The sequence below is a fragment of the Gouania willdenowi genome, chromosome 10 (assembly GCF_900634775.1).
Source record: "Gouania willdenowi chromosome 10, fGouWil2.1, whole genome shotgun sequence".
Lineage (NCBI taxonomy): Eukaryota > Metazoa > Chordata > Actinopteri > Blenniiformes > Gobiesocidae > Gouania > Gouania willdenowi.
In genome coordinates, this window is record NC_041053.1 from 41,519,676 (window position 1) to 41,533,104 (window position 13,429).

General features: G+C 39.0%; 1 protein-coding gene across 1 annotated transcript in view; it reads right to left on the bottom strand.

Annotated features, from left to right (window-relative positions):
• Window positions 1-1,415: 1,415 nt before the first annotated feature.
• The window catches only part of LOC114470994 (protocadherin-1-like), a 171,762-nt gene continuing 159,748 nt past the window's right edge, over window positions 1,416-13,429 (bottom strand). The window contains exon 5 of the mRNA XM_028459463.1: window positions 1,416-1,963. Coding sequence (XP_028315264.1) covers window positions 1,560-1,963 — 404 coding nt within the window. The 3' untranslated portion in view covers window positions 1,416-1,559. The remainder of the gene's footprint in view (window positions 1,964-13,429) is intronic.

Genomic DNA, 13,429 nt, shown 5'->3' on the forward strand with positions numbered 1-13,429 from the left:
GCTAATTCTCAGACTCCTGCTTTGCTGAAGAAATGTCAGAATGTGAGCGTCGCCTTGTCGTGACATTTACGATCCCCGTTCCCACGGCCCTGAGGATGAATCCTTTTGGATTTCCTCAACCTTTACTTTAATGTCAGAAGACAAACTGAACATGTGAAAACACCGTGGGAGAGTTTAGGCCCTGGTAACCAGCTCAGGACAAAAAGAAGTAAAAACTAAAAGCTCCAAAACCTAAAGGTGTAACATTTGGAAATACCACATGGTTGTTCATTGTCTGAACGATGTGAGAAGATCTAGATCACATTATTTACCTGGTTTGGAATGGTTTAAATCTGAGATGAGCAACTTTTATTACAATCATGTCTGTATTTAGAGTCATCTAAGCATCAACATTGTTGTTTTGTTTGTTGTTTTTTTTGTTTTTTTAAGTCATAGCGATTTAAGTCATTTTGTGTCTGTTTGCTGCATTTTTGTGTTGTTTTGGTGTCATTTTGTGTATTTCTGTTGTTGTTTAGTATATTCTTTCATCATTTGATATATTTTTGTTTTGTAAATACATTTTTTGTGTCTTGTTTGTTTAATTTTTCCCCATTGTGTGTACTTTTCTGACATTTTGTGCAGTAGTGTGTCCAGCAATTTTCCTCGTTATTCCACTAATATAATTCAAATTAAATAAAAGTTAGTCACAAATTGAATGAAACTGAAGTTCACATCCAGTATTGATTGGATATCGTTGGTGAAGTACAAACTAGGGCACCTTTATTTTGAAATTTTTTGTTTTCTTGCCTAAAATCTGCTCCATATTTGTCCCCTGAACTAAAATAAGTATCGTAACAAGACGTACGTGTAGAGATATGATCCAATCTGAGGTTTTTATCAATAGACGGAGTTTTTTCACAGCAGGAAAACAAAAAGTGTGTGTTTGGAATACTACTGACAACAATGTGAGCACCACGTTCACTTCCTGGACTCTGATCCAGCTGCTGATCTCTCCATGTTGGACTCTCTGAGTCGTGTTGTTAACGTGGAAGAAGAGGAGACGCAAAGAAAAGTGTTGGTAAGTCGGCACCGTTGGTGATGCTCCAGAGTCTGGGAACGTTAGCGTTAGCGTGCACGTAGTGTGTCAGCAGTTCCCCTCTCACTGTTCAGCTATAATTTACATTTACAGATTTGTACATGAAACAAAGGAAAAAGAAGTCATCATCAAACGTCCTCCACGTGATTGGAGCTAATCTGGCTCCAGAAGCAGATGATCCTGACGTTGTCGGAGTCTGAAAACGATAAGTTAAAAATCCAAACGCATCACACAGTTGAGCTAAGAAGGATTTACACAAAGAGGAAGAATCCTGGTAAACGTTCCCATGGCGATGGTGGAGTTTACATTCCTCAGTTCACGGGATTCACACGACTCGTATCTTACATTTGATTGGTTCCATCAGGGCGGCTAACGAGGTGGGCGGGGCCAAAGCCGTCAGTAGTTAAAAAAGAAGGAAGGAGGAAGTCGGCGCTGCGGCACGGCGGGTTTTAGGCACAGGGGCGGGAGCGGCGAGGGGCGGGGCTTACAGATAGATCTCCCTCTTGGAGGTCTGGCCGGCGGGGGCGTTGGTGCAGTGGAACTCTTTAGGCTGACTCAGCGGAATCTCCTCCATCCCACAGGACGAGTCTCCGCCCCCAGGGTAGGCGCTGCTGTACGGGGTCATGAACCGCATGTTGGCCACTTTGGGTCCTCCGAGCCCTCGCTCCTCGGTGGGCGGAGCCTTGGGGCTCCCGTTGGCCATGGGCTGGTCCGGCCCGTCCGTCTCCTGGTAAGGCACGAAGGTGGACAGCTGGGCGCCTCCCGCCTTGGTCGGTTTACGGTTGGGCGACGGTTGGCCGGGCATCCAACAGGAGTCAGAGTGGCCGAACTCGGTGCACTCACGGGTACAGTTACCGGTCATCGCCACGTCAGGAAGTGACCTCAGATCTACAGGAAATACACAGAGAAGAAGAAGTAGAAGAACCAGGATGAGGAACCAGGAAACAGATTACGTTTCTACACCATCACCTCTGAACAAAAAAATAAATAACGCAAACCATCCCATTGTTGGCGCTCGTCTCATAAACATAGCATTCGTTTCTGACCTCATCAGAATTAGTGTTTATCAAAGGTTTGGTCTTTAAACCAGAGATTTATCAGATCTGATGGTCACATGACCAAACTTTCTCATCAGCGTTTACTAAAAATACTAATAATGAGAAACAGGACGAGAAAGAAAAAAAGGTTTGTGTGTTTTTATTTTTTTGTCATTTTGTGTATTTTTGATGTGTGTGTTTGCGTTTTTCGATTCATTTTGTGCATTTTTCCTTTAGCTTTGTGTACTTTTCTGACGTTTTGTGTAAGTGTGCGTTTTTAAGTCATTTTGTGTATTTTTTTCTTCTATTTTGTGTATTTTTTTCTTCTATTTTGTGTATTTTTTTCTTCTAGTTTATCCTTTTCTGACCTCAGAACTAATATTTATCAACATTTCACACAAATGTTTGGTATTCTGAACCATAATGGGAAACTTTTACCACAGCGAGGCCACAATACTGTGATTGTATCAGATCACATGACCAACATTTATGTCAGCATTTAGAAAAAATACTAATATGAGAAGCAGGACGGAGAGAAATACGGGTTAGGGGTTAGGATTAGGGGTGTTGTTAATTTTTGGTGTGATTTTTGATTCATTTTGTGTATTTGTGTGGGTTTTTGGAGTCATTGTATTTTTTTTCTTCCATTTTGTGTACTCTTCTGACATTTTGTATAAGTATGCATTTTTGGAGTAATTTTATATAGTTTTCTGTTTTGTGTATTATGTGTGTTTTTGGAGTAATTTTTTGTATTTTTGTGCCATCTTGTGTGAGTTATGGAGTTATTTAGTGTATTTTTATTTTATTTTGTATATTAGAGTGTGTTTTTGGACCCATTTTGTACATGTTTTCATTAATTTTCTGTATTTTTCTGTCATTTTGTGTAGTTTTGATTTGTATTTTGTGGCCACCAGTTACCATGTCTGTTCTGAACTGTTTTTGTTGTGATCCATTTGTGGGTCAGTGTAACAAACGTGTGCGTCCAGTCGTTCAAACACTGGATTAAAATCACTGAAGCAGACGCTCGACAAACGGCTGTAAGACGTTGGTGATAATTGGATTTTGTGAAGCTCAATCGTGTTGTTTTTTGTTTTTTCTTGTTTGTACTTTAATGGAACTCTTTCAAATGTTGCTTTTATTTAAACGTAAACACAAAGTCATTATTCAGGTGTGTGAGAACCGCAAAGCCTCCGTCCTCCTACGGTCACGTTTCATTTACACAAATTAAATAAAAGCTGTGTGTGTGTGTGTGTGCGTGTGCGTGTGCGTGTGCTTGTGCGCGTGCGTGCGTGCGTGCGTGTGTTATAAAGTTGAGAACGTCTTTTCATTAGAGCTGAAAGACAGTGAGCGGGAATCAAACGGTGAACACTGAGTGTGAAACTGGATCATCGTCGTCGTAGGAGGAGAAAGAACAGCTACGCATGGCTTCGTTAAAACCATAATTATGAAAAAAACATCCAATTAACACAAAAAACATCAGTAGCTTCTGTTTGAGACGTGACGTGATGAGGAGAATATTCTTTAAAGCAGGGATTCTCCACCTTCATTCAGGGTCATTTTGAAGTGGTCCTCAGATTCCTTCAGGAAACAAGAATCTTTTTTGAATCATTTGAGCCCATTTTTGCTTATTTTTAACATTTTTCTGTAACTCCACCAAACTCACCATTTTTTAACCTATTTTCATCATTTTTTCTTGCCATATTTTTACTTTTTTAATGATACATTACTTCTATTTCTGACACTTCTCAAAGCCTTTTCTGCACATTTTTTCACTTTCAAAACATTTTCAGAACTTTTAAACCCTTTCCACTTTTCAGGCTTATTTTTGCCTATTTAACCACATTCACCATTTGTCATGCTCATTATTTGCCAGTTAAAACTAATTGTTCCAATATTGACACTGAACGTTTTTACCACTTTTTCTGCCTGTTTTTATCCACAACTTTTAACCAGTTTCTGTGCTTTTTAAAAATCCCATTTCACCACCATTTCCACCATTTTTGAGTCCCTTTTAACCCATTTTCTTTGTGATTAAAACAAGGATTTCCATCTACTATGGCCTGAATAATAATAAACCACGTTTATTGTGGGGTCGGGGGCTGAAAAGGTTGAGAACCACTGCTTTAGGAGCGTCCGTTGAGGAGAGAAAAGGTCAAAGATGGAGCAGAAATATGCAGAACGTAACCTTTCCTCTGAGCGTGACATCAGATCATTCTCTGATACTGAAGGCTCGCTGCTCATTTCCCACAATGCCCTCTGCTTCATGCATTATTGAAACGCCTTTTCCCACCAAAAGCAGCTAAAGTCGGCCCTTTTTTCTGTCTGTTTGTGAGGACGTGCGTAGGTAATCTGCACGGCGCCGAGTGGCCGCCACCGTTCTCCGACTCTCACGTCGTGGATTTGAGGCTTTAAAGCACTTCTCATGCAGAAATCTAAGTGCTTTTCCACACGCAGTCAGCAGGAAGCAGAGGGAGCGCACGGCTCAACAAACGGAAACAGAGCGCTGGTGCTGACTCAGCAGTTTAGGATTCAACCGCTCGTCTCTGAGGCAAAAAATAAAAATGTCGGATTTACTTTTTAAAGTAAGACGTAGAAACTGTAGTACATGTACAGCCGAATGGTATTTTGGGATAAAACAAAGAATAAATGAGTTCAATAACAGAATCTCTTTAACTCAGTGTAGAACAAAATACAATATACGATATAAAATAAATAAATAAAATAACTGGTGTCAATTACTGTCAAAATCAGAACTTGAAAAACAAATTGAAAAAAAAAAATCATTTAAACCTAAAATTTTCAAATTGAAAACATTTTTCCCCTTTTTTCTTTTTTTCTTCAAATTAAGATAAAAAAAAATTCAATATATGATATATATGAACATTTAAAAATTTAAAGTTTTCTATTTTTCTATTTTTTTTTTTTTTCGAAAGGAGGAAAAAAAAGCATCTTTTCATTTTTCAATTATAAAATTTATTTTTCATTTTGAAATTTGCACATTTTTTTATGAGAGTTTTTTTTCTGTTTTAAATTTTTTTTAAAATGTAGTTTTAAAACTTTTTTCAAGTTTTGATTTTGATAATAACTGGCACCATTTTTAATATATATATAATTTAAAGTAAACATTAGTTTGTTTTGGCAAATCTAGTTGAAAATTTGAGAATATTGAAAAAAAAAAAAAACAGAAGAAGTTTAGGTTTAGTTCAAGTTTTCTAAAGTTAAAAATCTAAAATTTAAATCGATCCATTCATCCATTTTCCCGTCTTGCTTGCTCCTTTTTGGGGTCGTGAGAAATTTGAAACTCAGCATTTTGAATTAAAAGATTTAGGGTTAAAAATCTAATGAAAAAAGAAGAAACGTAAACTGTCAGTAAATATAATAATCACTATTGATCATTGAATCTATCATGTTTATCTCATCTTTATTCTTAGTTTGAAATAAAAATACTTGTTAAATCAGCTAGAGCATGTTGTCTCTGCTAATAAAGAAAAATATTAAATTTAAAAAAGCCAACTTTGGAACATCTTTTTCTCCCAGTAGCTACAGATGTGACACGTGTCACATGACGCGCTCTTTACACCCGAGACGAGGCGTGAAGACGACAGGTTTGTTCCAAAGCAACAGTTTTGAACAAATTACAGCAGAAACAGAAGGTTTCTCGCTCTCTGTTTACCTCGTAAACATCAGCTGCTCGCTGACGGCTCCCAGAGGAGACACAAAAACAGGCAGCGAGTAGAAAGACACAGCTGTGAGCGAACAGTCGATGTGACACATGAGGGAAACAAAAGATGAACCTCATCATTCCAGGAAATGACTCAACTCTACAAAATAAAAGCATTCGACGAGGTCTTAACGTTTGACCGTTAAACGTTCTTAAGAACATATAAAGGGGAGTGAAAATAGGTTAAAAATGACAATAATGAAAAATGTATTATTTGGCTCTAGTATTTATTCATCTTTAAGATGGAAATGGTTTTAATCACTAATAAAATGGTTCAAAGTGACCAAAAATGGTGGAAAAGATGGTGAAATGAGATTTTAAAAACCATAGAAATTGGTGAAAAGTTACAAATTAGAGTGGATAAAAACAGACAGAAAAAGTGGTGAAAAGGGTTCAAAGTCTCAATATTGGAACAATGAGTTTAAACTGGCAAATAATGGTGATGACAATTAGTGAATGTGGTTAAATTGGCAAAAATAATCATGAAAAATGGTGAAAAGATGTTAAAAGTGACAATAATGGTCAATATACGTGACATTAGGTGTAAAAGTGGTAGAAAGGGTTTATAAGTGCTGAACATGTCTGGAAAGTGGAAAAATGTGCAGAAAAGACATTAAAATGTGATGTAGAAGTGTCAGAAATGTAGCAAAAAGACATTAAAAGGAGCAAAAATATGGAAAGAAAAAGTGTGTCTGAAGTTGGATGGAAACTAAAGGTAAATTAAATTTAAACTGTGAATCAGTGTTTAAACATTGTTCACAACAGGTCACAATCCTGCTCCTGAACGCCTCACGGTGAAACTTTTCTCAGGTTTTTCTCTCTGAATATTCCCGTGGTATCCACAGGAGGATGGTCTCTCTGAGGCCATAGTGGCGCTCGATCCCAGCTCACCTTCATTAGTCAGGCTTGTTTAAAGCCAATCGTCTTCCCGTTGTTATCTTCACTCCTGAGTTCCCGTTAACCCCGACACCACGGCGCCGCGTTTCTCTCCTCCCGCTTCGGTCAACACTTCCCGTACGACTAATTAGATTTGAAAGTCACTGCTGGAGAGGATGTCACTGGTTTGAAATGGAAATCATTTCCCGATGAGTATCTGATGTTCCGTGCTTCCTCTTTTTGGTTTCTGCTCTGTCGCTTCAGTGGCAGAGATAACCTGAACCTCCGAGTGTCCCTCGTTCCCCAGCCTGATAAATGAAGCCCTCGCGCACAAAGACACTCTGCTTGAAGTGTTAATGTGTTTAATTACCATCAAACCAGACTTTTTCCTGTGTGTGTGTGTGTGTGTGTGTGTGTGTGTGTGTGTGTGTGTGTGTGTGTGTGTGTGTGTGTGTGTGTGTGTGTGTGTGTGTGTGTGTGTGTGTGTGTGTGTGTGTGTGTGACTTTAAATTAGTGTCTTCTTAGGCCTTTGGCAGAGGTGTTAATCCATCTCAGAGGAACAATAGGACTGATGCTGCGTTCCCATTGGCCAACGACGGCGATTCATTCTTCACTTTTCATTTGTTCTATAATGTCACATTTACCAAAAACTACCAGTATATGAACCAGTATAAACCAGTACATGAACCAGTATAAACCAGTACATGAACCAGTATAAACCAGTATATGAACCAGTATAAACCAGTATATGAACCTGTATAAACCAGTATATAAACCAGTATATGAACCAGTATAAAGCAGTATATGAACCAGTATAAAGCAGTATAAACCAGTACATGAACCAGTATAAACCAGTATATGAACCAGTATAAACCAGTATATGAACCAGTATAAAGCAGTATATGAACCAGTATATGAACCAGTATATGAACCAGTATATGAACCAGTATAAACCAGTATATGAACCAGTATAAAGCAGTATATGAACCAGTATAAAGCAGTATATGAACCAGTATATGAACCAGTATAAAGCAGTATATGAACCAGTATATGAACCAGTATATGAACCAGTATAAAGCAGTATATGAACCAGTATATGAACCAGTATAAAGCAGTATATGAACCAGTATATGAACCAGTATAAAGCAGTATATGAACCAGTATATGAACCAGTATAAAGCAGTATATTAACAAGTATATGAACCATTATAAAGCAGTATATGAACCAGTATAAAGCAGTATATGAACCAGTATATGAACCAGTATAAAGCAGTATATGAACCAGTATATGAACCAGTATAAAGCAGTATATGAACCAGTATAAAGCAGTATATGAACCAGTATAAAGCAGTATATGAACCAGTATATGAACCAGTATATGAACCAGTATAAACCAGTATATGAACCAGTATAAAGCAGTATATGAACCAGTATAAAGCAGTATATGAACCAGTATATGAACCAGTATAAAGCAGTATATGAACCAGTATATGAACCAGTATAAAGCAGTATATGAACCAGTATATGAACCAGTATAAAGCAGTATATGAACCAGTATATGAACCAGTATAAAGCAGTATATGAACCAGTATATGAACCAGTATAAAGCAGTATATGAACAGTATATGAACCAGTATAAAGCAGTATATTAACAAGTATATGAACCATTATAAAGCAGTATATGAACCAGTATAAAGCAGTATATGAACCAGTATATGAACCAGTATAAAGCAGTATATGAACCAGTATATGAACCAGTATAAAGCAGTATATGAACCAGTATATGAACCAGTATAAAGCAGTATATGAACCAGTATAAAGCAGTATATGAACCAGTATAAAGCAGTATATGAACCAGTATAAAGCACTTCTCTGCTACATCTCGACTAGTGATGTTTTATTATTTTTAATCAGAATGATTAATGTTTTTAAACGTATTGTGACAATATGAAGAGAATCAGTATAATTTTATGTTGTGTTAAACATTTGTTCTATTTTTATTTATCTAACAAATGTCTCGTTCAGTTTGTTTTCATGCAGCATTTAATTACCGTCATGATATTGATGATAATATATAACAATGTATTTTGAAAGAAAAACATCCTTAAAAAGAGAAAATATAGAACATGAGAAAAGTGTTCATAAATCATGTTCTTATGAATAAATGTTTTTCTGATGCAATTTTTGTTTTTATGTTACTAGTGAAAAACTAATCAATAATAAATGATTATCAGACTCAGAGCTAAGCTACAATCACCTCATGTAAAGGATTAGAAATATTCACCAGTGGTGAAATAATCCAAAGTTTTGGTCCAAAATAAAACTAAAGAAGTCACATAAAGAAAATAATTTAATATCCCAATAAACAGTAACATTTATATTATAAAATAAACCAAAATCTGATTATTATTACATTCCCACATACAGTTATGATCCAATGAAAATAGTAAATAAAGTGTGTGAGTCTAGAACCAATGTATCTCTGTGACTAATCATTAGTGATGTGAACAGTCTATGTTCATAGCTCTAAGCTGATCACATTACAGGGAGCTGAGACATATGCTAAGTAGTTTACTGAAGACCCAAACATGTTCCAGACCCAAACACACACTGACTTAGTGACTATTTAGAGGAGCTGACATGTCCACCAGATAGGATGTATAGCAGATCTATTTCTTTATTCTGAGAGAGTGGGTGGAGCTTATTACTATACCATATTTACCTTTATATGTGATGGAGTTACTGATATATGGAAGATGAACATGGAAGAACAAGTTCTGATGAACTACAGCCAGGCCTGTGGAACATCTCCACACTGAATAGCACGTACCACGTTCCCGAGAATTCAGTCAAATGACTCGGTTCTACCGAGTAAAAAAGGTCTCCTAGAGGCTCTAGATATCCGCTCATAGAATATCCATGTGAAATTACAGCCTGATTCAACAAGCATTAACTCAGTCACTGCCAGCCATTTTCAGAGCATTTAACCACATATTTCCAGGTGTTTTAGAGGATTTTTAAAGACCCACAGAATATTTTGTACTATGACTATCTGAATTCTGAAACCATTCTGATTCTGAAATATTAAAGTCTTTAATTTCATCAAAAAAAATAATTTTGTTTCCAGTTTGTTTTGTTCTTCTGTAATCAACAGTTGAATAAAGAAAAGTTTCACACAAATCACCAGTTTGTGACAAAAAGCTGAAAAAAATGGCTTTTTCTGAAAAAAATCTATTAGTTAGTTAATTCGTTTTTTTTTTTTTTCTGCTTTAGTGACACCTCAACATTAGTTTCCTTTTATAAAACTATAAAAACAACACTGAGACCAGGCTTTTGATGGCCACATTATTATTATTTTACTATCTATGTCAGAATTGAATGGATTTCGTACTCTATTTTGGCGTTCCTCCAAGTCTCTCCCCCGTCATTCTCCACACACGCAACTTCCTCTTCCTCCCGACACACAAAGATGACCCGTTTGGCCCAGTTAGTTGATCGTTTTCTCTCACCATCACCACACTCTCAATAGTCCACTTAGTTCCACACATGCTCTAGTTGAGTGTGAGCTACTCTTGTAGCGTCATTTTCTGTCTCGTAAACTCCTTTCCTCTCCCTCTGAGCTCTGCTCATCACAGGTGATCTCTCATCCAAAAGTGCTCTGCTGCCACCTACAGGTCACCAGTTGGTCACTACATCATGGTATGAATTAGATATTAACAGGAGAGTTTCGTCACACTGTCTCCTAGCAACCCCAGCCGAAAAACACAATTAACGTCTATAGACGTCTTTGGCAGTCAATGAGTTAACAGAGTATTCATTTGAAAAATGGGGCCCCTGTGGCACATACGGAGTAATGGGCCCATTTCATATATTGGTATGTGTCAATGGTTCGGTAACACCAACTGTCGCAATATTTGACTCACAAATAAATGAGAAAACAACTTTAATAAAAAGGGGGTGGGCCCCCGGGCCCCGAATCAAATTTTGCGAAGTATAATCGTAATCTACGTTGAATTACCTTTGAAACGATATATCACACGACTATGTTCACATACATTTGGAAATTACCAAAAAAAAAAAAAGGGCTCTGAGCATCTCATCATATTCATTCATAGAGTTTTCATACCAAACTGTATTCTGATCTAACGAGAACTAACGGAGGAGGAGTCATTTGTAAAATGGGGCCATTTTCTGAAATATTTGAGACTGAAGTGACGCAGAACGACCTCTCTTTGGAAATCAGAAGTTGTGAAACCGTTTGGTCTTTGTAGCCACTGCTAGCTGAGTGCTAAACTAGATACACACACACACACACACACACACGTGTATTGTTACAGCTCTTTATAGAAATACACAAAGACTGTGAAATTCGGCTCCTATCAAACCATTGTAAGAAAACCAACACACGCGCACACCACGCACACACACAACATGCTCACACACAGACACAACATGCTCACACACACACACAACACGCTCACACACACACTTCTATTTGTAGAATCTGCAAACGCTGAGCCTCTGATCACACACACCACGCTCCGACACACACACCACGCTCTAACCCCTGTTCTGTATTCATACTCACACTGATGCCTGGCTCAGTGGAGCCTGTCCACACACACACACACACACACACACACACACACACACACTGCAGAGTGAATCTGTGTGTTTACAAAGGTTTGACCATCAGGAGTTACACACGTAGCATTAGAGCCTTCACTCAGGCTGAAAGCTGTGTGTGTGTGTGTGTGTGTGTGTGTGTGTGTGTGTGTGTGTGTGTGTGTGTGTGTGTGGGTGTGTGTGTGTGTGTGTGTGTGTGTGTGTGTGTGTGTGTGTGTGTGTGTGTGTGTGTGTGTGTGTGTGTGTGTGTAGCAGAGCGTAGCATGAGTCGATCACTCAAACACTGATTATTTGCTACTTTTAAAACATAAAAACTCATTTGTTTCACTGACGTCTGATTTTATTTTCCTCAGAAATGAATTCCTGTCGTTGCTTCATCTAAAGATGACAAAACAGTGTCATCTGTAAACAACTGAGTTTACCAGGAAAAAAGTGATATTTGAAGGGACAGAAAATGTGTGTAAGTCTGCTGTTAAAAACACACAAAATCCTGCCATGAACACACAGCGAGAAAAAATACACAACATGGAAGCAAACATACAAAATCTAACCACAAACACACACAAACGTTCACAAATGACAGAAGAACACACAAAATGACATCACCACAGAAAATCCTGCCAACACACAAAAACATTGAAATAAATCCATTTAAGTGACTTCAAAAGCAAACAAAATGGTATCAAAAAAGAAAACTATGATAAAATGACTCTTTGTTGTTTCCAAAGTTAAAGCAGAACTCAGTAACTTCTGCTTAGAGCCCCTCCCCCGCTCGTAAACACCACACCCCCGAGGCAGAAGCTCCTCCCTCCTGCTCCGTAAGTTGATCATTTATAACGTAAAAATGGAACTGTTTATGATCAGTGATCAGCCAGTGGTCTCCCCTGTCACCGTGCTGCACACACACACACACACACACACACACACACACACACACACACGTTCCCTGGTAATGACGCCACTAGAGCGATGAAGTGATCAAACAGTGTTAAAAAACAAAAACACATGTGTTCATGTGACTCATCACGGGCGATTGAAGTGACTGTAGGTGAACGCAGCATTAGTGTTGTACGTATACCACTGTGTCAGACAGCAGGGGGGGTGAAAGACCCCCATAAACACTGTATTACCCTCACAGGGACTATGACAAGGATTTATTACGGTGAAAACGTGACTTAGTTCTGCTTTAAGGCTCTGATTGGTCGTTATTCTAATGCTGATGCTAATCTATCACCATGGTTACCAAACAAGCATAACTGCATCTGATCAGCCTGTTAGCGTTTCGTCTGACGTGGTTTGACTAAATATTGACTTGTCGTAAATGTTTTCTTTCAGTCTGATTGTCTGGAGTTGAAATGTTTAAGGAAAAATGCAGTTGGAATGTTTAAAAGAATTGTTGTGGGCGTTCCCAGCGTGTGTGAGTTGTGGGCGTTCCCAGCGTGTGTGAGTTGTGGGCGTTCCCAGCGTGTGTGAGTTGTGGGCGTTCCCAGCGTGTGTGAGTTGTGGGCGTTCCCAGCGTGTGTGAGTTGTGGGCGTTCCCAGCGTGTGTGAGTTGTGGGCGTTCCCAGCGTGTGTGAGTTGTGGGCGTTCCCAGCATGTGTGAGTTGTGGGCGTTCCCAGCATGTGTGAGTTGTGGGCGTTCCCAGCATGTGTGAGTTGTGGGCGTTCCAGCATGTGTGAGTTGTGGGCATTCCCAGCGTGTGTGAGTTGTGGGCGTTCCCAGCGTGTGTGAGTTGTGGGCGTTCCCAGCATGTGTGAGTTGTGGGCGTTCCCAGCATGTGTGAGTTGTGGGCGTTCCCAGCATGTGTGAGTTGTGGGCGTTCCCAGCATGTGTGAGTTGTGGGCGTTCCCAGCATGTGTGAGTTGTGGGCGTTCCCAGCATGTGTGAGTTGTGGGCGTTCCCAGCGTGTGTGAGTTGTGGGCGTTCCCAGCATGTGTGAGTTGTGGGCGTTCCCAGCATGTGTGAGTTGTGGGCGTTCCCAGCGTGTGTGAGTTGTGGGCGTTCCCAGCGTGTGTGAGTTGTGGGCGTTCCCAGCGTGTGTGAGTTGTGGGCGTTCCCAGCGTGTGTGAGTTGTGGGCGTTCCCAGCGTGTGT